The 26,089-nt window shown below is 47.9% G+C and overlaps 1 protein-coding gene across 3 annotated transcripts in view; it reads left to right on the forward strand.

The window, feature by feature from the left end:
• Positions 1 to 232: 232 nt before the first annotated feature.
• ugp2b (UDP-glucose pyrophosphorylase 2b) overlaps positions 233 to 26,089 on the forward strand; it is a 50,952-nt gene continuing 25,095 nt past the window's right edge. The window contains exons 1-3 of one of the 3 annotated variants that reach the window (XM_048536664.2): positions 233 to 341; positions 5,993 to 6,129; positions 23,116 to 23,223. In XM_048536664.2, coding sequence (XP_048392621.1) covers positions 6,025 to 6,129; positions 23,116 to 23,223 — 213 coding nt within the window. In that variant the 5' untranslated portion in view covers positions 233 to 341; positions 5,993 to 6,024. Of the gene's footprint in view, positions 811 to 5,992; positions 6,130 to 23,115; positions 23,224 to 26,089 lie in introns of all 3 variants that reach the window. The other 2 variants (XM_048536662.2, XM_048536663.2) reach the window with 2 other exon arrangements.

Genomic DNA, 26,089 nt, shown 5'->3' on the forward strand with positions numbered 1-26,089 from the left:
CCTCCCACCCCCTCTATTCCCCCTTCCTCCTCTATTCCCCCTTCCTCCTCTAGTCTCCCCTTCCCCTCTCTATTCCCTGCTCCCTCCTCTGTTCCAGCCTTTCCCCTTCGCCCCACCATTCACCCCATCCCTATTCCCCCTGTCCCTCTCCCTCTATTCGCCCCCCCACACCCACACTCCTCCGTTTCCCCTCCCCCACCTTCCGCACCGGCCAGGCGCTGACGTGTGTGTCGCAGGCACGCGGTGATAGGCCGCACTGCCCGTCGGTCAGCGCATCGAGCCAATAGGAACGCGAGCAGAGGGCGGGGACTACGCAGCTGGCTGTCCACCGGACCGCGAAGGTGGTATCGGGATCCCTGTCCTTGAAACCGGGCCCCGGCCCCGGGCTCCCTTCAAACCCCGGCACAGTCTCCGGGCTCCCTGTCCCCCACCAAACCCCGAACCGATCTCCAGAGCCCAGCCCTTCCTCCCATCCGCGCCCGTTCCCGGGTTCCCTGACCCTGCCATCGGTCAAACTGCGAGGGCCATGGCCTGAGGCCGGACCCTGTCCGCGGGATCGGGAGCGCGCCTCCCGCCTCGGAGGCGCGTATGGTACCGGGCGCGCCCGGGGGGGGGCGGTGCCGGTATCGGTGTCGGCCCTTGCCTCTGTCCCGGATAGGAATACCCCACGGGCCGGTGCCCGGTGCCTCAGTCCCGGCTGAGCCCGGCCCGCACTCAGCGGCAGCATGGCGACAGGTGAGAGCGGGGCCCGAGGAGCGAGCACCCGGCCCCCCACCCCCCTCCCCCCAGCACCCTCACACCTCCCTCTGGGTGAGTGTCGGCTATTTGCTGTTTCATTCGAAGGGCTTTTCACAGCCTTACCTTTGGATCTATCATCCATCCCGGGGACGGGATCGCACTCGGTCCCAGCTTGTGATCTGTCCCTGGGACGGGATCGCACTCTGCCCCAGCTTGTGATCTGTCCCGGGGACGGGATCGCACTCTGCCCCAGCTTGTGATCTGTCCCGGGGACGGGGATCGCACTCGGTCCCAGCTTGTGATCTGTCCCGGGGACGGGATCGCACTCTGCCCCAGCTTGTGATCTGTCCCGGGGACGGGATCGCACTCGGTCCCAGCTTGTGATCTGTCCCTGGGACGGGATCGCACTCTGCCCCAGCTTGTGATCTGTCCCGGGGACGGGATCGCACTCGGTCCCAGCTTGTGATCTGTCCCTGGGACGGGATCGCACTCTGCCCCAGCTTGTGATCTGTCCCGGCGACGGGGATCGCACTCGGTCCCAGCTTGTGATCTGTCCCGGGGACGGGATCGCACTCTGCCCCAGCTTGTGATCTGTCCCGGGGACGGGATCGCACTCGGTCCCAGCTTGTGATCTGTCCCTGGGACGGGATCGCACTCTGCCCCAGCTTGTGATCTGTCCCGGGGACGGGATCGCACTCGGTCCCAGCTTGTGATCTGTCCCTGGGACGGGATCGCACTCTGCCCCAGCTTGTGTCTGGGACGGGCTTACCCTGTTCCTGCCAGTTGTGAAGTGACTAAGGCTGAGAGTTTTGTACAGTGTTTGCAGAATTTGTTGAATGTTGCTCGGGTTGTGGCAGGGAACTTCACAGTTGAAACGTGACAAATCGCACTGTTCTGTTACTAGGTCATGCATGACAGACATAAAAAGCTTAATATCCAAACTTTAAAAAAGTATTGTCCAGTGGCAGCATGTTTTTTTATTTTTAAAGATTGTATGGGGTAACGTCTGAGACAAGTTGGTTAAAGACCCTATTCATGGGTTGCCAGTGCAGTATGCAGCAGTCTTAAATGCTTTATATTGTGCTCTTTGGCACTTTGACTGTGTACTATAGCAGCGTAATCGTTGTGATTCGGTCATTCATGAGCGTTTTTAACAGTGCAGAGTGTTAGGAATTGGCACTTTGTATGTTAACAACTGTAGTATGTAAACTAAACAGTGAAACGGAAGTTTTAAAATAATTACAGTCTCACCATTTTTTTAACTGCAAATATATCCTGTTTCATTGAGAGATTTATTATACTAGTTGCAATTCCTGAATAATGAAAAAAGGACTGTCACTTTTATAAATGAACACTGATGTTTCTGCGTATGGCAAAGTCTAAAACCAGAGGGCATAATCACAATAAGGGGTCATTTAGACAGAAATAAGGTTTTTTTTAACCTCAGAAGGTAGTAAATTTCTAGAATTTTTTTACCACCGATGGCTGTAGAGGTTGGTCATTATGTATATTCAAGGCTGAGATTTTTAATCAGTGAGAGTTGAGAATTATGGGTGGGAAAGTGAAGATTATTAAATCAACTGGGAAGGCTTGAAACGAGCAGGAGGGAGGCGGGAACCGAAGTAATAATGAGAAAGGAGAAAAAGTTGAGGCTGGCCCAGTAGGTATGTGGAGTAAGTCATAAGACTGATAAACTGCATTTACTTCAATGCAAGAGGCTGACTGGTAAGGCAGAGGCATTTAGGGACATAGTTGGGAATATAGGACTGAGATATTATAGCTATTGCAGAAACATGGCTCAGGGATGGACAGGCACTAGGAGCTTAATATTCTGGGGTATAGATGCCACAAGAAGGATAGAAAGGGAGGCAAGAGAAGGGGAGTGGCTTTTTTGGTTAGGAATAACATTTCTGTGCTTAGGGAGGATATACCAGGGAGTGCTTCCAGTGAAGTTATTTGGGTGAAACCTACAAATAAGACAGGGATGATCACCGTATTGGTGTTATAGGCCCCCAAGAATCAACTGGAAATTAAGAAGCAAATATGTAAGGAGATCTCTGACATCTATAAGAATGATAAGGTTGTAGCAGTAGGGGATTTTAACTTATCTAACATAGACTTGGATTGTCATAGTGTTAATGGCTTGGTTGGGGAGGAATTTAAGTCTGTACAAGAAAACTTTCTTATTCAATATGTGATTGTACATACTAGTGAAGGAGTGACATTTGATCTTTTGTTGGGAAACAAGACAGAGAAAGAAACTGAGGTGTAGTGGGGCAGCACTTTGGAGCATCTGATTTTTTAAAATTAGTTTTTAAAAAGATAGAACTGATCAAAAAGTTAGTTTTAAATTGGAGTAATGCCAAACTTGACACTATTAGGAACTTTTAAGAGTTGCTTGGAGGAAACTATCAGCAGGTAAAGGAATGTTGGGAAGTGGGAGGCCTTTAAGAATGTGATAGCGAAACTTCACAGACAGTATGTTCCTGCTGGTGTGAAGGGCAAGGCTTGTAGGTGTACGGAATGCTGGATGACAATAGAAATTGAGACTCTGGTCAGGAAAATGAAGGCATATCAGTATAAATAGCTGGGATTGAGTGAATCCCTAGAAGTGTACAAGGGGAGTAGGAGTATACTTAAGAGGGAAATCAGGAGTGTAGAAAGGGAACATGAAATAGCTTTGGCAAATAGAGTTGAGGAGAATCCAAAGAGATTCTATAAGTATGTCAAGAGCAAAAGAGTAGCGTGGGAGCGAATAGGTCCCCTTAAAGATCAGCTTAGCCAACTTTGTGTGGAACCATAGCAGGTGGGTGAGATACTAAATGAATATTTTGCATCAGTATTTGCTGTGCAGAAGGAGTGGAGGCTAAGGGGGGGTGGGGGGCACGGAAATGATGTCTTGGGAGAATTCATATTACAGAAGAGGAGGTGCTATAGGTCTTAAAACACAGAGGTAGATAAATCCCTGGAACATGATCAGGTAGTTCTCAATCTTTGTGGGAAGCTATGGAGGAGATTGCTGGGTGCATTGCTGAAATATTTGAATCATTGACAGCAATGGGTGAGGTGCCAGAAGACTATTTGGCTAATGTGGTGCCATTATTTAAGGATGGCTGTAAGAAAAAGCAAGGGAACGTAAGACCGGTGAGCCTTAACAGCAGTGGTGGGTAAGTTGTTGGAGGGGATTCCGAAGGACAGCTTTTACTTGCATTTGGAAAGGCAAGGACTGATTAGGGATAATCAGCATGGCTTTTTGCATGAGAAATTACATTTCACTAGCTCAAGTTCTTTGAAGCGGTGACAAAGGAGATTTTAAAGGCAGAGTGGTAAACCTTGTGTTTATGGACTTTAGCAAAGCATTCAACAAGGTTCCGCATGGTAGACTGGTTAGTAAGGTTAGATCACATGGGATCTGGGGGAGCTAACCAATTAGATACAAAATTCTCTTGAAGGTAAGAGAGGGTGGGGTAAAAGGTTGCTTTTCAGACTGGGGGCCTGTTACCAGCAGTGTCCTGGGATTGGTGTTAGGTCCACTGCTTTTCATTATTTTATACAAATAATTTAGATGTGAATATAGGAAGTAGTTAATAAGTTTGCAGATGGCATCGAAATAGGTGGCGTAGTGGACAGTGAGGTTACCTTCAAGCACAACAGAACTTTGATCAGATTGGGCAATGGGCCAAGCAATGGCAGATGGAGTTTAATTTAGATAAATAAGAGGGATTAATTTTTAGTAAGGCAAACCAGGGGAGAACTTGTAAATTTAATGGTAGGGCCTTGGAGGTGTTGCCAAACAAAGAGACCTAGGGATGCATTTATAAAGGATTCCAATTGAATACAGTTACAGAGAAATTATTTGTAGTGGCAGGAAAGTGTGTGAACTGAAGGCATAGAATTAAGGGTAACGAATTTTTAGAATTCTTCACCACTAAGGCTGTAGAGTTAGGGTTGTTAAGTATATTCAAGGTTGAGAGACAGATTTTTAATTAGGAAGGGAATCAAGTTATGGGGAGAAAAGGCAAGAAAGTGGAGTTGAGAATTATCAATGGTCAAATTCAGTGAAGTATTTCCATTTATTCAGACGAAGGACATCTGAGTTATTATGCCAGCACCAACTCTTAAAGTGAGCATCATTACCTACTGCCAGTGTCCTCTGTTTTCCTCCATGCTGTTGCATGTTATTTTTATCCAATTAACTATCCAATGCCCTTTCAAATGCCTCCACCACACTTCCAGGCAGTGCATTCCATATCCTACCTACTTGCTAAGTGAAAAAGTTTTTTTTTAATTTTCCCCGTGTTGCTTTTGCAAATCACTTGAAATTTATGCTGTTATGTTTTTCTTTTTACAAGCAGGAACAGTTTCTCTCTAACAACTCTACTCTTGATTCTGAAAACTTCCTGAGATCTTTTCTTGGTCTTCTGTCTAAGGAGAACAGTCCCGATTTCTTCAAACTATCTTCTAACTGAAGTCTCTCGTCCCTGATGTTCTTTTAAATTGCTTTCACCCTCTCCAGTGCTGTCACATTCTTTCTGTAATGTTGTTCCCAGAACTGTACACAGTATTCTAGCTGAGGCCTAACAAATATCTTAAATCAGTTCAACATCACCTCATTGCTTTAGTTATGCTATGTGTCTGCTGTCACCTTCAATGATCTGTGCGCATATGTACATCCATTTTCTTCTACTCCTGTGCTTCCTTCCCCTTTAGGATTGTAACCCCAATTTCATATTGTCTGTCAATGTTTTTCCTGCCAAAATGCATCAAATTAGACTTGCCTGCATTGAAAGCTATGCGCCACCTATCCATTCACTCCTCCAAGTTGTCCATGTTCTTTAATTTCTATTCCGTCCTCCTCACAGTTTATAATTTTCCAAATTTTTCACCATTTACAAACTTCGAAATTGTTCACTGAAAACAGATCTAAATCATGAATATGTATGAAGAAAAGCAAGGGCCCCAATACTGACGTCTTCATCCAGTTGGAGGCTAAATCCTGCCAGATGGCTAATTATATGTAATTCCAAACCATCAGAAACCAGTTATGCTCCTCTTGGCCTCTTTCAGCATGCTTTCTCAAGATGTTGAGAGATCTGTTTTTTAGTAGTTGATGATCCCTGATCTAGTTATTATTATGATCAATTCCTGCCAATCAGTGATTCACTGGCGAGTTACCATCAACAAAACTATTGTAATGCATATCTCAGGCCAGTGTATTTCATCAAGTTACTATTTTTCCCCTCCTATGTCCTAGGTGTTTCTTTGCCTTCAGTTTTCACCACAACCATGTCGAAAGGTATTTCTGCCCAGTTTGAGTGCCAGGAGCTGGAGAGCACCATGGGGAAGGAGCTCACTCGGTTACTGCAAGCTGCTTCACCCAGTGAGCAAGAAGTATGTATTCTCCTCATTACTATCACTTCTATATGTGTGAACATAGAACTTGTCTCCAATAGTTATCTGAAGGTGAAACAAATGGATGTTGACTAATTGTAGGTGACCTTTTGATAGAAATTGAGTAAAATGATAGATTTTTATTAATCATGTTGCTATGTTGTCTGGCATTTGTTACTCAAAGGTAAGTCTAACCCACAGCACTGCAGCCACCATGAGCAGGGCAAGGATATAGGGCTCTTGACCATCTCCACCTCTTCATTGTCGACGCAGACAGGAGTGTGCCCTCCACTCCACTTGCTGAAATCAATGACCAGCTCCTTTGTTTCGCTGACTTTAATGGAGAGATTGTCATCTTTACACCATGCTGCTAAGCACTCAACTTCTTTGCTGTATTATATCTCGTTTGAGAGCTGACCTACAACGGTTGTGTTGTCAGCAAACTTGTAAATGGAGTTAGGGGTGGAGTTTGGCCACCGGCATGAGTGTATAAAGAGTATAATAGGGACCTGACTATGCAGTCTTGCGGGGTACTAGTGTTGAGGATCATGGTGGAGGTGGTGTTGTTGCCTATTTTTAGTGATTGTGGTCTGTGGGTTCGGAATTCGTGGATCCAGTCACAGAGGGGGAAACCTAGACCCAGATCTGAGTTTAGAGGTGAGTTTGTTTGGAATTATGGTGCTGAAGGTAGAATTGTAGTCAATACAAAGGAGCCAGATGTAGGTATCCTTGTTATCCAGAAGTGCCATGGAGATGGTGAATGCTGCAGACCTGTTGTGCTGGTAGGCGAATTGCAAAAGATAAAGGTAATTTGGTAGATCACAGTTGATGTGACCCGTAGCTTACCTCTCAAAGCACTTCATAATTATGAAGGTCAGAGCCACTGGGCAGTAGTCATTGAGGCATGCTGCATGATTTTTCTTTGGCACCAGCATGATGGCGGTCATCTGGAAGCAGATGGGGACTTCAACCTGTAGTAAGGAGAGATTAAAAGTGCTGCGAATATTCCTGCCAACTGATCCACGCAGGATCTGAGTGCATGGCTAAGGACTCCATGCAGACTGGTTACATTCTATGTATTCACTGTCAAGGCTGATCCAACGTCTGACCATGGGTACAGGTGCATATAAGGCCGTTGGGATAGGTGACATCATTTCACTGACCTTTTGTTCAAAGCAAGCGTGAAATGCATTTAACTTGTTTGGTAGGGATGTACTGTTGTTTACAATTCAGTTTGACTTTGCCCTGTAGCTCATTGTGTCATGTAAGCCTTGGCACAAACACTGGGTGTATGGGTGGTTGGTCTGTTTGGTGAGTGTCACATTTGGAATATTATTGTAAATGTAAGTATATTCTCAAGGACACCTGGAAGTTAATTAGAAATAGGCGGCAGATAATAAATGCTGCCCTTGCGGATGATATCCCATGCATCAAAAAGATTACTTGCCTGTTTACCAATTTATAGAATATTGGTCTGAATTTTACATTGAGGTAATGATGAGGCTAGCAATGCAAAGCATGTCAGACAGAAACGTTCAGAATCTGCTTACACACAGTTCAGTGGAGAAATCCCAGCGGTTTCTGACCAAAATCACCTTGTTCCTTTACAGATGACACTGTTATGACGTCTTGCTGATTTCACTGCTGAACCTTTTTGTAATGTTGTTGTTTCATTCACTACCCTCAAAATGTTCCAAAAACATTGGATGTACTTGAAGTTGAGTGTAAAATGAAAATTTAATGCTATTATGTAGTGACTGCCGAATCACTTCTCTGGACCTGAAAATGTGAAGTCTCATCTCTTTCCAATTTAGAGTTTAAGATGTAAAACAGTGAATTTCTTTAATTTCTCTCGGTTCTATCTTTTTTACTCAATTTCTTTATGATTTAAACTGAGTGTAAAGTTCATATTGAAACAACCTGCATGAAAATTAGCTGTAAAACAAAGGCAAAGCACTGATTCTGGTAATGTGAAATTATAAGCAGAAAATGCTGGAGAAACCTAGCAGGTCTGGCAGTATCTGTGGAGAGAGAAACAGAGTTAAATGTTCAAATTCTGATATGACTTATTTTTAACTGTTTCTCTCTCCACAGATACTGTCAGACCTGCTAAGTTTCTCCAGCATTTTGTGTTTATTATTCTTGAAGAATAGTGAGTTTTGAGAAGATTTGTAGCTCAGGTTGAGTTTCTGGATGTGAGTTTGCTCGCTGAGCTGGAAGGTTAGTTTTCAGATGTTCCGTCACCTTTTTTTTATTTGAAAAAATATACTTTATTCATAAGATGTACAAAAAATAAAACATTTATACACCTACCCAGTCATGCAAGCCACTCCGGGTTACCCAGGGGGTACATACACCAACTAAAGGAAAAAAAACAAACCAAGAAGAAAAAAAAACAAAGCAAAGAAAACACCCTGGCAGTCGTCACCCCGCACAGTCTCCGTTGGCCCCCTGACCAGTTGGGGAAGGCGCCAGCTGGGCCCAGTTACCAGATAGGGCCCTTTTTTCTATTCTGGACGAGGGGTTTCATACCGTGGTATTTCCCCACCGCGCCTTGGCAGCGGCTGCCCCAAGCTTTAGCGCGTCCCTCAGCACATAGTCCTGGACCTTGGAGTGCGCCAGTCTGCAACATTCGGTCAGGGTCAGTTCTTCCAGCGGGCAGACCAAAGAGCGTCTTTCACCGCATCGACGGTCCTCCAGGCGCAGTTGATGTTGGTCTCGGTGTGCGTCCCGGGAAACAGCCCGTAGAGCACGGAGTCCCGCGTCACGGAGCTGCTCGGGACGAACCTCGACAAATACCACTGCATCCCCCTCCAGACCTCCTGCGCATAGGCACACTCCAGAAGGAGGTGATCGACAGTCTCGTCCCCCCCGCAGCCACCTCGAGGGCAGCGTGCGGTGGCACAGAGATTCCGGGCATGCATAAAGGATCTCACTAGCAGAGCCCCTCTCACCGCCAGCCAAGTAATGTCCTTGTGCTTGTTTGAAAGTTCTGGCGATGAGGCATTCTGCCAAATGACTTTGGCAGTCTGCGTGGGGAACCACACGACGGGATCCACCCTCTCTTTTCCCGAAGGGTCTCGAGGATACTACGTGCTGACCACTGCCTGACGGCCTTGTGGTCAAAGGTGTTTCCTTTCAAAAATTTCTCCACGAAGGACAGGTGGTACGGAACGGTCCAACTACTCGGAGCGTTCCGCGGCAACAAGGCCAGGCCCATCCTTCGCAACACCGGGGACAAGTAGAATCTCAGTAAGTAGTGACACTTGGTGTTTGCATACTGAGGATCTACGCACAGCTTGATGCAGCCACACGCAAAGGTAGCCATCAGGGCGAGGGTGGCGTTCGGTACGCCGTTTCCCCCATTTTCCAGGTCTTTGTACATGGTGTCCCTGCGGACCCGGTCCATCCTCAACCCCCAAATGAAGTGGAAGATAGCCTGGGTGACTGCAGCGGCGCAGGTCCAGGGAATAGGCCAGGCCTGCGCCACATACAATAGTACCGAAAGCCCCTCGCACCTGACAACGAGGTTCTTACCTGCGATGGAGAGGGACCGGAGCATCCACCTGCCCAGCTTCTGCTTCAGTTTGGTGATACGCTCCTCCCAAGTCTTAGTGCACGCCCCAGCTCCACCGAACCAAACACCCAGCACCTTCAGGTAGCCAGTCCTGACGGTGAAGGGGATGAAGGAGCAGTCGTCCCAGTTCCCGAAGAACATGACCTCGCTCTTACCCCTATTGACTTTGGCACTCGAGGCCAATTCAAACTGGCCGCAGATATCCAACAGCCTACTCACCAACCGACGATCGGTGCAGAAGATGCCGACATCGTCCATGTACAGGGAGGTCTTGACCTGAAGGCCTCCGCTGCCTGGGATAGTCACGCCCTTCAGGCACACGTCCTTCCTGATGGATGCGGTGAAGGGCTCTACTCAGCACACGAACAAGGCAGGAGAGAGCGGGCAGCCCTGCCTGACTCCAGATCTGACGGGAAAACTGTCCGATTCCCACCCGTTGATCGAGACTGCGCTAACGATGGTGGTGTAGAGCAGCCGGATCCAATTGCGGATGCCCTCCCCGAACCCCAATTTGGAGAGGACGTCCCTCATGTAAGCATGAGAGACCCTGTCGAAGGCCTTCTCCTGGTCCAGGCTGACGAGGCAGGTGTCCACCCGCCTGTCCTGTACGTAGGCGATCGTATCCCTGATGAGCGCGAGGCTGTCAGCGATCTTCCTGCCCGGCACAGCACAGGTTTGGTCAGGGTGAGTCACCGACTCCAGGACAGACCTGACCCGGTTGGCTATGACCTTGGCCAGGATTTTGTAGTCCACGTTCAATAGTGAAATGGGACGCCAATTCTTAATTTCTTCCCTCTCCCCCTTCCTCTTGTAAATGAGGGTGATGATGCCCTTCCTCATGGACTTGCACATTTCCCCTGCCCGAAGCACACTATCGTACACCTCCAGCAGGTCCTGGCTGACTAGGTCCCACGGAGCGGTCCATACAGCTCGACCGGTAAGCCGTCGCTCCCGGGAGTCCTATTCCTCTCCAAGGACTTGAGGGCTCTGGTCAGCTCGTCCAGGGATATTGGCCGGTCCAGCCACTCCCTCGTGCCGTCGTCTAAGACCTCCGTGATAGACGACAGGAACGACTTGGAGGCCGTGCTGTCCGTGGGCTTCGTGTTGTACAGTCCAGCATAGAAGGATCTGCTGATCCTCAAAATGTCGGGCCGAGACGACGTCACCGAGCCATCGTCCTCCTTCAGCCGGCTAAGCACAGAGCTCTCTTTGTGCACCTTCTGAAAGAAGAAACGCGAACACGTCTCGTCCTGCTCTACGGAGCGGACCCTGGACCGGAAGATTATCTTGGAGGCCTCCGCGGCGAAGAGCAAGGCTTGCTGGCACCTCACCTCGTGGAGGTCCTCCGTGACATCGACCCCCCCATCAACTGCAGAAGGAGCAGGTTCTGCACCCTTTTCTGGAGTCGCGACAGCTTTCCCTGCCTCTCTCTCGCCTTCCGAACACCACCCTTGAGGACAAAGAACCTCTCGATGTTCTCCTTCACCGTCTCCCACCAGTCGTCCGGAGACTCAAAGAGGGGTTTCACGGTTCTCCAACCGGCGTACTCCCTCTTAAGCTCCTTGACGTTCTCTGGGGTCAACGGAGTCGTGTTGAACTTCCACGTCCCCTTGCCGGCCGGCTGGTCGTCCTGTAAGTGACAGTCAGCCAGCAGGAGGCGGTGGTCAGAGAAGAACACCGGCTCGACGCCGGTGGACCTGACTGAGAACGCCCGTGACACAAACAGGAAGTCTATCCTTGAGCGAATAGACCCGTCCGCCCGCGACCAGGTGTACCTCCGCTGCGCTCCGTCTGCAGGGGTGCCAAAGACGTCGAGCAGCTTGGCGTCCTTCACCATGTCCATCAGGAATCTGGACGTGACGTCCAGTTGACTGCCCCCACCCGCTGTCCTCACGCCGGATCTTCCATCTGCATCGATGATGCAGTTGAAGTCTCCGCCTAGGATGACCGGCCTGGACGTAGCCAGCAGGGGTGGAAGCCGCTGCAGGACGGCCAACCGCTCACTCCGTACCGCTGGGGCGTACACGTTGATCAGCCTCAGGGGAGCGTTCCTGTAGGTGATGTCAGCCACTAGGAGGCGCCCCTCCCCACCGCCTCCTGAACTTGAAGATGGTGAAGTTGCGCCCCCGCAGCAGAATAGCCAGGCCCGAGGAGCGACAGTCGTGACCACCCCGCCCAGATTGAAGGCCCGCAGGTCCAGGCGCCGGACCATTTCCCGTACCTGCTGAGGTGCGGTATCCCGCACTCCTGCAGAAACAGGAGGTCCGCCTTGATGGTGGTCAGGTAGGCCAATGTGGACATACATCTTGCGGTGGACTTGACGCTGCGCACATTAATGCTCGCAACCCGTACCCCCATTGTGGGCAGTAACTGCAGTACCCTCCCTAAGTCCAAGGTCCAGCCCCTCCATCTGTCCCCTCCGTCCTCCTTCCCGCCTGGAAGTTCTGGGGGACCCTCCAGGGCCTCAGTGGCGCGTGGCTGGTTGTCGGAGGGAGCCTCAGGATGCCCCCCGTCACCTGGAAGCGGGCTGCTGCTTTCCTTCTCCCTTGAGATCTTTAGCTTCTGCTTTGGGTGGGCCCCCTCCGAATCTCCCTCGTCAGAGGAGATCTTATAGCCCCCCTGTAGCTGCCTCTTCCTACCAGATGGTTGCGGTTCCTGGGCCCGCTGACGCACCTTCCTCCTCGCTTTCCGGACTGTCGTCCACTCCCCTGGGTCGCCTGTCGCCGCCTCCATCAACTCTGGGTTGTCGGGGGGCGGGGGGGGGGAGCGGAGCCTGGAGGGGCGCTTTGCTGGCCTCGGGCCCATCCTGCAGGGCTGGGCCCTCCTGCACGACCTGGCCCTCCTGCACATTATTGGGGTCCCTGCAGGGCCCTGGTGCCTTCCTCTCCTTCCGGGGGGGGCTGGCCCCGCATTGCCCCTGCTGGCGACCTGGGCGTAGGTGGTCCCCCGCTGCGGGCATGCCCTATAGAGGTGGCCCGCTTCCCCGCAAAGGTTGCAGCTTTTTTCTTGTGGGCATTCCTTTGCAAGGTGTCCCTCCTCCCTGCAGTTCCTGCAGATAGTGGCTTTGCAGTCGGCCGCCACGTGACCTGACCTACCACAGGCATGGCAGACTTTAGGTTGCCCTGCGTAGGTCAAGTAGCTCTTGCTCCCGCTGATCGCGAAGCTGGACGGTGGTGTACAATGTTGCCCATCCTCAGCGTCACTTTGACCTGCCTCTTACTGGTCCAGATGCCAAAGGGGTCCATGATGTTGGTTAGGTCCCCTTCCACCTTCACGTACCTTCCAAGGAAGGTCAGGACATCAACTGCTGGCACATGCGGGTTGTACATGTGTACAGTCACCATACGGCTCCTCTGCGCTGGCATCACGAACAGCGGGACAGCGGTCAATACAGAGAGGGGGCCCTCCCCTCCTTTCTCCTTGAAAACCTCCAGGAAGCGCTCGCAAAGCTTGGCACTCCTGAAGGTTACGTCGTAAAAACCTCCTCCGGGGAAATCCTGCAGGCAGTAAATGTCCACAGCAGCGAACCCACAACAGTCCAAAAGGACCCTCTTCACGAAGAAGGTGCGGTCCACAGGTGCACCTTCATCCACCTTCTTCACGGAAACACGGATGGTGTTCTGGACCCCCTGACCTGGGGCACGAGCACTTGCCGCAGCCATCGTTGCAGGTTGGCTGCTCTCCTGAACCAGCGTTAGGCCGAAGCCAGCATTAAGATCCACCGGTTGCAGGGGTGCACAGCCAACCCGATGTCTTCCTTCCACCTCCAACACAGCGCTCTCCTCCTCTCGGTCCACGAGAGAGTGGGCCTTTATTTTGTTCCAAATGTAAGCTGGTTCACTGAGCTGGAAGGTTTATTCCCAGATGTTTCGTCACCATTCTAGGTAACATCGTCAGTGAAGCGCTGGTGTTATGTCCCACTTTCTATTTATCTTTTTAGGTTTCCTTGGGTTGATGATGTCATTTCCTGCATTGGTGATGTCATTTCCTGTTTTTTCCCCCCCAGAGGATGTTCGATTGATTTGGAGCCAGTGTGTTTGTTGATGGAGTTCCAGTTGGAATGCCATGCTTCTAGGAATTCCTAGGCACATGGCATTCCACCCGGAACTCCATCAACAAACACATTGATTTGGAGCCAATCTACTATCCTCTGAGGAAAAAGAACAGGAAATGACATCACCAACCCAAGGAAACCTAAACAGATAAATAGAAAGCGGGAGATAACACCAGCGCTTCACCGGAGGCTCACTGATGATGTTACCTAGAATGGTGACAAAACGTCTAAAAACTAACTTTCCAGCTCAGCGAGCAAACTCACATCCATTATTGAAGAATAGCAGTGTTGCTTTCTCCACTGTCAAATGCTGAAGACACCACACTGGATCAGACACTATGGGGGAATTTCCTCTCAAAAAGTTCACGGAAATTCTGAGGTCAGTTGTCCTGTTTTGCTGATGGCCATCTAGACATCATACATCTAGATGGAACCCGCCCACGGCCGACGCTGACGGAACCCCGCCCACGGCCGACGACCTCATCGCTCCGCCCACAACCTCCACAGCCAGCAACCCCAGAGAAGACAGCCACACTCAGCCCTGCCGAATCTTCACCATCCCCCCAGACCTCCCACTAACTGAGGACGAACGGTCAGTCCTTAGCAAGGGGCTCACCTTTGTCACCCTACAACCACACATCAACGAATACCAGTCACGATTGGACATAGAGCAGTTTTTCTGCCGCCTTCGCTTCCATGCCTACTTCTTCAACCGGGACCCTAACCCTCCCTCCACTGACCCATTCACCCGCTTCCAACACAAGTCCTCCTCCTGGACACCACCCCCAGGCCTCCTACCCTCCCTCGACCTCTTCATCTCTAACTGCCGTCGAGATGTTAACCGCCTCAACCTCTCCACCCCTCTCACCCACTCCAACCTCTCCCCTGCAGAACGGGCAGCCCTCCGCTCCAACCCCAACCTCACCATCAAACCCGCAGACAAGGGTGGCGCAGTGGTAGTATGGCGCACTGACCTCTACATCGCCGAGGCCAGACGCCAACTCTCCGACACCACCTCCTACCGCCCCCTCGATCATGACCCCACACCTGAGCACCAAACCATCATCTCCAACACCATTCATGACCTCATCACCTCAGGGGACCTCCCAGCCACAGCCTCCAACCTCATTGTTCCCCAACCCCGCACGGCCTGTTTCTATCTCCTTCCCAAAATCCACAAATCTGCCTGCCCTGGTCGACCAATCGTCTCATGCCCCACCGAACTCATCTCCACCTATCTGGACTTCATTTTCTCCCCTTTGGTCCAGGAACTCCCCACCTACGTCCGTGACACCACCCACGCCCTCCACCTCTTCCAGGACTTCCAATTCCCTGGCCCCCAACACCTCATTTTCACCATGGACGTCCAGTCCCTATACACCTGCATTCCGCATGCAGATGGCCTCAAGGCCCTCCGCTTCTTCCTGTCCCGCAGGCCCGACCAGTCCCCCTCCACCGACACCCTCATCCGCCTAGCCGAACTCGTCCTCACCCTCAACAACTTCTCTTTTGACTCCTCCCACTTCCTACAGACTAAGGGGGTGGCCATGGGCACCCGCATGGGCCCCAGCTATGCCTGCCTCTTTGTAGCTTACGTGGAACAGTCCCTCTTCCACACCTACACAGGCCCCAAACCCCATCTCTTCCTCCGGTACATTGATGACTGTATCGGCGCCGCCTCTTGCTCCCCAGAGGAGCTCGAACAATTCGTCCACTTCACCAACACCTTCCACCCCAACCTTCGGTTCACCTGGGCCATCTCCAGCACATCCCTCACCTTCCTGGACCCCTCAGTCTCCATCTCAGGCAACCAGCTTGTAACTGATGTCCATTTCAAGCCCACCGACTCCCACAGCTACCTAGAATACACCTCCTCCCACCCACCCTCCTGCAAAAATTCCATCCCCTATTCCCAATTCCTCCGCCTCTGCCGCATCTGCTCCCACGACAAGACATTCCACTCCCGCACATCCCAGATGTCCAAGTTCTTCAAGGACCACAACTTTCCCCCCACAGTGATCGAGAATGCCCTTGACCGCGTCTCCCGTATTTCCCGCAACACGTCCTTCACACCCCGCCCCCGCCACAACCGCCCAAAGAGGATGCCCCTCGTTCTCACACACCACCCCACCAACCTCCGGATACAACGCATCATCCTCCGACATTTCCGCCATCTACAATCCGACCCCACCACCCAAGACATTTTTCCATCCCCACCCCTGTCTGCTTTCCGGAGAGACCACTCTCTCTGTGACTCCCTTGTTCGCTCCACACTGCCCTCCAACCCCAACACCCGGCACCTTCCCCTGCAACCGCAGGAAATGCTACACTTGCCCCCACACCTCCCCCCTCACCCCTATCCCAGGCCCCAAGATGACATTCCACATTAAGCAGAGGTTCACCTGCACATCTGCCAATGTGGTATACTGCATCCACTGTACCCGGTGTGGCCTCCTCTACATTGGGGAAACCAAGCGGAGGCTTGGGGACCGCTTTGCAGAACACCTCCGCTCAGTTCGCAACAAATTACTGCACCTCCCAGTCGCAAACCATTTCCACTCCCCCTCCCATTCTTTAGATGACATGTCCATCATGGGCCTCCTGCAGTGCCACAATGATGCCACCCGAAGGTTGCAGGAACAGCAACTCATATTCCGCCTGGGAACCCTGCAGCCTAATGGTATCAATGTGGACTTCACCAGTTTCAAAATCTCCCCTTCCCCAACTGCATCCCTAAACCAGCCCAGTTCGTCCCCTCCCCCCACTGCACCACACAACCAGCCCAGCTCTTCCCCTCCACCCACTGCATCCCAAAACCAGTCCAACCTGTCTCCGCCTCCCTAACCTGTTCTTCCTCTCACCCATCCCTTCCTCCCACCCCAAGCCACGCCCCCATCTACCTACTAACCTCATCCCACCTCCTTGCCCTGTCCGTCTTCCCTGGACTGACCTATCCCCTCCCTACCTCCCCACCTATACTCTCTCCACCTATCTTCTTTTCTCCATCTTCAGTCCGCCTCCCCCTCTTTCCCTATTTAGTCCAGAACCCTCACCCCATCCCCCTCTCTGATGAAGGGTCTAGGCCCGAAACGTCAGCTTTTGTGCTCCTGAGATGCTGCTTGGCCTGCTGTGTTCATCCAGCCTCACATTTTGTTGCCTTGGATTCTCCAGCATCTGCAGTTCCCATTGTCTCTAGACATCATACTTTTCAGGTTATCAGTGGACAATTGTTCACAATTGTAAATTAAGTTCCAATAATTAGAAATTCTTTACAGTCCAATACAAGAAAATCTTTATTATTTCTTTATAAGGAAGATAATTTTCACACATTCCAATTAATTCTTCCTTGGTTCTGATTGAAGTCAGATGTTGAATTTGGCTGTTTTCATTTTATAACCTCTGGAGTGGCTCTCCTTCCTAATCAAAAAAAATCTAACCAGGAAACAATACATACAGTGCGTAATAAATATTTTACTGGTGTTCGTGAGTGTTAGAAGGGAATCAATATAAAATGCTTCTTTGTTCAGAAGCAGATAATTGGCTGTCTTTTAATTGTGAACGTTGAATCAGAGCTTAGGAAAGTGAAATAAGAGCAGAAAATGTATAGCTGCATCTACGGAGGGAGAAATTAGAGTTAATGTTTCAGGTCAGTAACCTTGCATCAGAAGATGAGTGAGTTTGTCAGAAGTTGCTGGTTGACTGACATTTTAATTTTGGAATTGCAAACAGAATAGGAAAGTTAAAATCCAATTAGTCAAAAAGTTGATTTGAGGATGGAGAGCAGTGAGTTACAGTGGCTTGTTTCTTGTATTGGAAAGTGATAGACAGTGATGTTCTTCTAATGCAGTGTGGAACCACTGCTTTTTCTTTCACTTATAAATGATTTGAATGTTGGAGTATGGAGTAAAATTTCAAAATGTGCTGAGTGTGCCAAACCTAGGAATGTGGTAAATGGTAAGGATTGTACGAATTGTCTGCAGCAGGACTTGGTAACACAAGTCCTTGTGGAAATTAATATAGAGAAAGATGAGGTGATGCACTTTGGAAGAAGAGACCGAGAAATGTACTAGAGATAGTAGGAACTGCAGATGCTAGAGAATCTGAGATAACAAGGTGTACAGCTGAATAAACGCAGCAGGCCAAGCAGCATCAGAGGAGCAGGAAGACTGACGTTTCGGGCCTAGACTCTTCTTCAGAAATGGTGGAGGGGAAGGAGTATCTGAAATAAACAGGGAGAGAGCGGGAGGCGGATAGAAGATGGATAGAGGAGAAGATAGGTGGAGACGAGACACATGTCAAAGAGGCAGGGATGGAGCCAGTAAAGGTGAGAGTAGGTGGGAAGTTAGGGAGGCGATAGGTAAGTGCAGGGAGGACGGACATGTCAAGGGGGCAGCATGAGTTGGAAGGGAGGGGATAGGTGGGAGAAAGGACAGGTTGGGGAGGTGGCAATGAGCTGGGCTGGTTTTGGGATGCTGTAGGGGTAGGGGAGATTTTGAAGCTTGAAGTCCACATTGATACACTGGGCTGCAGGGTTGCCAAGTGGAATATGAGTTGCTATTCCTGCAACCTTTGGGTGGCATCACTGTGGCACTGCAGCAGGCCCAGGATGGACATGTTGTCTGAGGAATGGGAGGGCGAGTTGAAATGGTTCACAACTGGGAGGTACAGTTGTTTACTGCGAACCGAGCATAGGTGTTCTGCAAAGCGGTCCCCAAGCCTCCGCTTGGTTGAGGGGGGCGGTGTAGGGGCAGGTGTTGCCCCTCCTGCGGTTGCAGGGAAAAGTGCCAAGGGTGGTAGGGCTAGTGGGGAGTATGGAGCGGATGATTGAGTCACGGAGAGAGTGGTCCCTCCAGAAGGCAGATAAGGGGGAGGGAAACATGTCCTTGGTAGCAGGGTCACGTTGCAGGTGGTGGAAGTGGCGGAGGATGATGCGTTGGATCTGAAGGTTGGTGGGGTGACACGTGAGGATGAGGTTGCTTCTGTCTTTGCTGTTATTTCAGGGAGGGGGTGTGAGGGATGCGTTGCGGGAAACACAAGGGATGTGGTCGAAGGCATTTTCGATCTCTGTGGAGGGGAATTTGCAGCCCTCGAAATATGAAGACATCTGGGATGTCTGGGAGAGGAGTGCCTCATCTTGGGAGCAGATGCGGCGGAGGCAAAGGAATTGGGAATAGGGGATGGCATTCTTGCAGGAAAGTCAGCGAGCGGAGGTGTATTCTAGGTAGCTGTGGGAGTTGGAAGGCTTGAAATAGATGTCAGTTTCCAGGTGGTCACCAGAGATGGAGACAGAGAGGCCCAGGAAGGGGAGAGAGGTATCACAGATGGTCCAGGTGAACTTAAAGTTGGGGTAGAAGGTGTTAGTAAAGTGGATGAACTGTTTGAGCTCTTCATGGGAGCATGAAGCGGTGCCAATACTGTCATCGATATAATGAAGAAGTAGGGGATGTGGTCAATGTAGCTGCAGATGGCAGGTGAGATTTGATCCTATAGAAAGTAGAATTAAGTGGAGCCTTCCTCACCAAAGCATCAACTTTCCTGCTCCTCTGCTGCCTGGCTTATTGCGTTCCTCCAGCTCCACACTTTGTTATCTCTGACTCCAGCATCTGTAGTTCATACTGTCTTAGATGAATTGAACATGTAGTTTGCATCTTTCTTCATTGTAGAAGTTGCGCAGAATATCCTAGAAATATCTGTCAGGGAGTTGAAGAACAAAAGAAATAGGAACAGAAGTAGGCCATTCATCTTTTGAGTTTGAGTGATAATGGGAACTGCAGATGTTGTAGAATCCAAGATAACAAAGTGTGGAGCTGGATGAACACAGCAGGCCAGGCAGCATCTCAGGCGCACAAAAGCTGATGTTTCGGGCCTAGACCCTTCATCAGAGAGCTCTCTGATGCTGCCTGGCCTGCTGTGTTCATCCAGCTCCACACTTTGTCATCTTTTGAGTTTGCCTAGCATTCTATAAGATTATGGCTGATCTCTCACAGGCCTAACTCTTTTTTCGTGTCTGCTTATCATAGCCCTCAACTCTTCTATTTGAAAAATCTTATCTACCTCCTCTTTAAATGATTTCCATGATCTAGCTTCCACAATTCTTTGGGATAGGGAATTAGGGAATTGGGATAGGTTGTTACCCTCTGAGAGAAGAAATTCCTTTACATTTCAGTTTTAAATGGATGTTCCCTTAATCTGTAACTGTCGCCAGTTTGAGATTCCTCTACTAATGGAAACATTTCTAGCTATCTTGTCAAGCCCCCCTCAAAGTCTTGAATGCTCCAATAAAACCTTCTCTCATTCTTCTGAACTCTCTAACTTGTTTAGCCATTATGTTAACTCCTTCATCCCAGGAATTAGCCCCATGAATCTCTCTTGAACTACCTCAATGCCATTATATCCTTCCTTTAAATACAATGACCAAAACTGTAACAGCACCATAGGTGCAGTCTTGCTAAAACCCTGTGTAGTTGTAGCAAATCTTTCCTGTTTTCAATCTCCAATCCCCTAACAGCAAAGGTATAAATTCAGCTTGTCCTCTTGATTATTTGCTGTACATGCATGCCAATTTTGTGTTTCATGCACAGAATACACAGATCCCCATGCTTTACTTTTTTGGAGTGTCTTCCCATTTAAATAATCTGTTTTTTGATTCTTCCTACCTCTTGTTTTGCTACACTAAGCTCATCTAACAAGCTTTTGCCTACTCTCTTAGCCTGTCTGTATGCCCTTGCAGATTCCTTATGTTTCACCAATGCTACCCTTCTCACGCAGGTTTGCTGTTCATTTTGTTCCATTAGTGATGACGAATTGCAGGAAAATACAGGCCAGTTAGCTTAACATCTGTTATAAAGATGTTAGGAGCTGTTATTAAAAGTTATTATGGCAGGGTATTTATAAAAAATCAAGATAAGCAGACAAAGACAACACAGTTATGTGATAGAGAAATCCTGTTTAACCAATTTATTGGAATTCCTTGAGGAAGCAATAATTACTGTTTATAAAAAGGATCTAGTGGATGTACTGTATGGTGCCACATCAAATTTTGTTGCTGATAACAAAAGCTCTCCGTTTATGGTGTACCGTATTAGCATGGAGAGCAGATTGGCTGGCTGACAGGAAACAGCAAATGGTATTGTTTTGGATGAAAGATGTAGTGAGTGGTGTGCCATAGGGATCGGTGCTAGCCCTCCACTTCTTACAATTTCTATATATAAGACTTGGATGAAGGGACCAAAAAGGAATTTTTGTAAGGAAGACTTAAGGAGGCTACTGAGGAAGATAGGTTAGGAGAGTGGGCAAAAATCTGGCAAATGGAGAATAATATTGGAAAATGTGAAATTGTTCATTTTGGCAGGAAGAGTAGAATATCTAACATGAGAAATTTCATAGCTCTAAGATGTGGAGGGACCTGGGTGACCTTGTTTATCAATCACAAAAGGTTGATGTGCAGGTAAAGTAAATAAATAGGAAAATTCATAGATTGTGTTGACTTATTGTGAGGAAAATTTGAATACAAAGTATGGAGTTCACGCCTGCGTTGTTGAGACCACATGTGGAGTACTGTGCCCAGTTATTTAAGGAAGGTTGCAAACGAGGTAGGAGTAGCTCAGCAAAGTTTTGCTACATTAGCCAATCTAACCATTCCAGTTATTAATGGAGAAAAGTTGGACAGGCTAGATTTGAATCATTTGGAGTTTAGCAGAAAACAAGGCAACTTGATCCAAGCTCCTTGGGGATCTTGACAGAGTAATATGGAAATGATGTTTCCTATTGTTGAAGAATGTAGAAAGTTGAATCACTGGTTAAGAATAAGAGGTTAGCCATTTATGACAGTGGTAAAGATATTAGTTTTCTTAGCGTAAAAAGAGCTTGAATATTTTTCAGTTACAGGTAGTTACATTCTTGATCAGCAAGGGGGTGAAGGGCATTGGGTTCGGGTGGGGGGGAGGGAAGAGTGGGTGGTGGGGCTAGAGGATACGTGGTGTGGATACTGGATTGAGCATAATTCAGACCGGTCGCAATCCTATTGGATGGCTGGATAGTCTTGAGGCACTACTCCTAATTTGGATTGTAAGGCTGTAAGGGTCTTTGAGAGGATGCACAGGAGATTTACTAGTATGGCTCCAGGGATGGGGAGGGTTATTTATAAGATTTAAGTTATAAAGACTGGAATGGTTCACTTTGGACCAAAGGAGATATAGTTAGGGGATTAAGATTCAGGGACACACATTCATGGTTTAATGCAAAAGAAGCAAGGGGAGAAAGATGAAGAACGTATTTACCCAGTGAATGGTAATAACTGGGAGCTTGCTGCCCCTGCCAAAAAGAAATAGTACTGGAATCAAAAGCAACCAAAATTTTTTCAGAGGGAATCAAAATGGCTTGAATGAAATACTAGGATCGAGCTGTGGGGTGGGACTGTCTGGGTTGATTTTTAAGGAAACCTGCATGTATTCATTATGGCGAATGATGTGTCATAATGTCTTCTGCAAACTTTGTATTATGTTTTTAGGTGAAAGCACTACTTATACTTTTGTCAAATATTCAAAATTTAGCAGTGGTACTATTCAATCAACAGGCACATCTGTTAAAGACAAGTGATGTTCAAAACTTTTTGTCTTACAGAGCACCTATTTAGCATTTTTAAAAAAATTTGCTAGATTCAGCCCTTTCTTGTCACGCTGTCTTCAAAGAATTAATGAGGGCAGTGAGCATGTCGGGAAATCAGCAATGCTGTGCTAAAAATTTTTAGAAAGGTTTATAGAATCCCTACAGTGTGGAAGCAGGCCATTCGACCCATCAAGCCAACACCAATGCTCTGAAGACCATCCCAGCTAGGACACACCCCATCCTTGTAACCCTCCATTTCCCACAGCTGACCCACCTAGCCTGCACATCGTTGAGCATTATGGGGTAATTCATCATGGCCAATCCACCTAATCTGCACATCTTTGGGCAATAGGAAGAGCCAGGGCACCAGGTGGAAACCCACGCAGGAATGAGGACAATGTGCAAACTCCACACAGACAGTTGCCCGAAAGCGAAATTGAGCCTGGTTCCTGGTGCTGCCGTAGGACTACTGAGCCATCAAAATTTTCAGAATGGGAAGACATTCACTCCATCATGTCTATGCTGGCTGTCCATTGGAATAATTTACCTTGTGACAGACTCCTGCTTTCACCCTGTGACCCTACATGTTTTTCCTTTTCTGAAAGTAATTAGGTTCTCTCATGACTACCTCAATTGAGCCTGCTTCTTCTACAGTGTTGCAAAATTGCTATGCAGTGTTTCTGGTATAGTATGTCTGTCATATTAAGATTGGAGATATTATTTAATGTTAATTGCTTTGTATTTTAAGCAAATGAAGAAAGATATCGAAGGATTTCAGAAGTTGTTTCGTAGCTTGCTGCAGAGGAGAGGTCCTTCAGTAGAATGGGAGAAGATCCAAAAAGCACCTGAAGACTCTGTAAGTTCTGTGCATACAGTAGAATGTAGACCACAACAGCTAAAGTGAGCATGTAGGATAGAACATGATCATTGTGAAAATGATGAAATCCATATAACTGAAATATTTTTACACTTGTGGTCTGAATTTAATTTCGGTGTTAAATAGGCATTTTATATAACCGTGACCGATTAGGCAGAGTTCTATCAGAGCATGAATGCCTTTCAAGGGGAATAGGCACTATCTTCATTTGGGGAACGAACCATTTTTTTTGCTGATTTATTGGCACAATGTTGCAATTTAGTAATGAAAAGAGTATGCTATAAGTTCAAATTTCCCTTTTATACTTATAACAAAACAAACATATAAATTGTTTTTTGCTCTTTAATGTAATTTTAGAATTAGAATAGGCAGGGGATGGGGTAATTGTTATCAAAGTCACTTTTTCAGCTTCTTACCTTTTCAGTGAGCCTTTATGATTACGACTAATCACAATGACTATGTTGAGTTGCTGGATTTTACCATTTCAAAGTGCCTGTCTTAATTACTGTCTTCAGTGAATGTTGATCATTTAAAGCTGTCAGAATCCAACTATCTCATCTGTTCAATTTTAGCCTTTTTGTACCAGTTGGCAGCCCTGGCTACAAATGCCACTGGTTTAATTTAGTGCCCAGTGATCAGTGTTGTGTGTTTTTCTTCAGCCAAGAAGACATAGCAATCTGAACAAAAAAAAACTTACCAGGATGTTGCTTGGCTTGGAGGGTATTATCTATGTGGACAGATTGGGCAGACTTGGTTTGTTTTAACTTCAGTGTTGGAAGCTGAGGGGTGACTTGATAAAAGTTTACAGAATTGAGAGGCATGGATAGAATGGACGGTCCATGGCTTTTTCTTGGGTAGAAATCTCCATTATGATGGAATGTAGGTTTACTGTAAAAGGCGGATAATTTAAAAGCGCTGTGAGAGGCAAGTTTTTTTACACAGAGGGTGTTAAGTCTTACAGTTATAGAGCTGTATAGCATGGAAACAGACCCTTGGTCCAACTTGTCCATGCTGACCAGAGGTCCTAAATAAACCTAGTCCAGTTTGCCAGCATTTGGTCCATATCCCACTAAACCCTTCCTATTCAAGCACCCATCCAGATGCTTTTTAAAGTTCTAATTTTACCAGCCTCCACCACTTCCTCTGGCAGCTCATTCCATACATGCATCACCCTCAGCGTGAAGACTTTGCCCTTTTTAAATCTTTGCTCTCTCACCTTAGATCTATGCCCTTTAGTTTTGGACTCCACCACCCCAGGGAAAAGACCTTGACTATTCACCCTATCCATGCGCCTCATGATTTTATAAACCTTTATAAAGTCACCCCTCAGTCTCCGCCACTCCAGGGAAAATACCCTCAGCCTCTTCAGCCTCTCCCTATAGCTCAAACCTTCCAACTTTGGTAACATCCTTGTAAATCTTTTCTGAACCCTTTCAAGTTTCACAACATCCTTCCTATATCAGGGAGGCCTGAATTGCGTATATTATTCCAAGAGTGGCCTAACTGATGTCCTGTACAGCCACAACATGACTTCTCGGCTCCGATACTCGATGCACTGATCAATAAAGGCAAGCATACCAAATGCTGACATCACGAACTTGTCAACTTGGGACTCCACTTTCAAGAAATTATGCACCTACACCCAGGTCTATTTTTTCTCAGTAACACTACCCAGGACCTTACCATTAAGTGTCTAAGTCCTGCCCTGATTTGCCTTTCCAAAAATCAGCATCTCACATTTATCTAAATTAAACTTCATCTGCCACTCCCTAGCCCATTGGCCCATCTGATCAAGGTCCTGTTGTAGTCTGAGGTAATCTTCGCTGTCCACTACACCTCCAATTTTGGTGTCATCTGCAAAGTTACTAACCATACCTCCTGTATTTCCATCCAATGGAAACAGGCCCTTCAGTCCAACTTGTCCATGTTAACCAACCTCCAGTCTTCTGGCACCTCCCACATGGCTTTTGATGATACAATTATCTTAGCAAGGGGCCCAGCAATCACCTCCCTAGCTTCCCACAGAGTTCTAGGGTACACCTGATCAGCTCCTGGGGATTTATCCACCTTTATGCGTTTTAAAATGTCCATATTACCAAGGAAGAATTGCTGGACATTTTTTTTAACATGTCGGCATTTTATTTCCCCACATTCTCTATCTTCCATATATCCTTCTCCACAGTAAACACTAATACAAAATACTTTTTAGTATCTCCCCCATCTCCTGTGGTTCCACACATTGGTGATCTTTAAGGGGCCCTGTTCTTTCTCGCGTTACTCTTTTGTCCTTGATGTATTTGTAGAATCCTTTTGGACTGTCCTTAACCCTATTTGTCAGAGCTATCTCATGTCCCTTTTTGTCCTCCTGATTTCCCTCTTAAGTATACTCCAACTGCTTTTATATTGTTCTAGGGATTCACTCAAACCTTGCTGCCTATACCTGACAAATGCTTCCTCCTTCTCTTGACCAAAACCTCCATTTATCTAGTCATCCAGCATTCCCTACACCTAGCAGCCTTGTCCTTCACCGCCCCCCAGGAACATAACTTTCTCTGGACACTCAGTATCTCCTTTTTGAAGGCTTCCCATTTTTCAACCATCCCTTTACCCGCGAACATCTTCCCCCAATTTTGAAAGTTACTACCAAATACCGTCAAAATTGGCCTTCCTTCAATTCAGAACTTTAACGTTTAGATCCGGTCTGTCCTTTTCTATCACTAGTTTAAAACTAATATAATTATGGTCACTGGCTCTGAAGTGCTCACCTGCCCTGCCCTTAATTTCTAGCAGTAGGTCAAGTTTTGCACATTCTCTAGTAGGTACATCTACATGCTAATCAGAAAAT

Source organism: Stegostoma tigrinum, chromosome 9 (genome assembly GCF_030684315.1).
Source record: "Stegostoma tigrinum isolate sSteTig4 chromosome 9, sSteTig4.hap1, whole genome shotgun sequence".
Taxonomy (NCBI): Eukaryota; Metazoa; Chordata; class Chondrichthyes; order Orectolobiformes; family Stegostomatidae; genus Stegostoma; species Stegostoma tigrinum.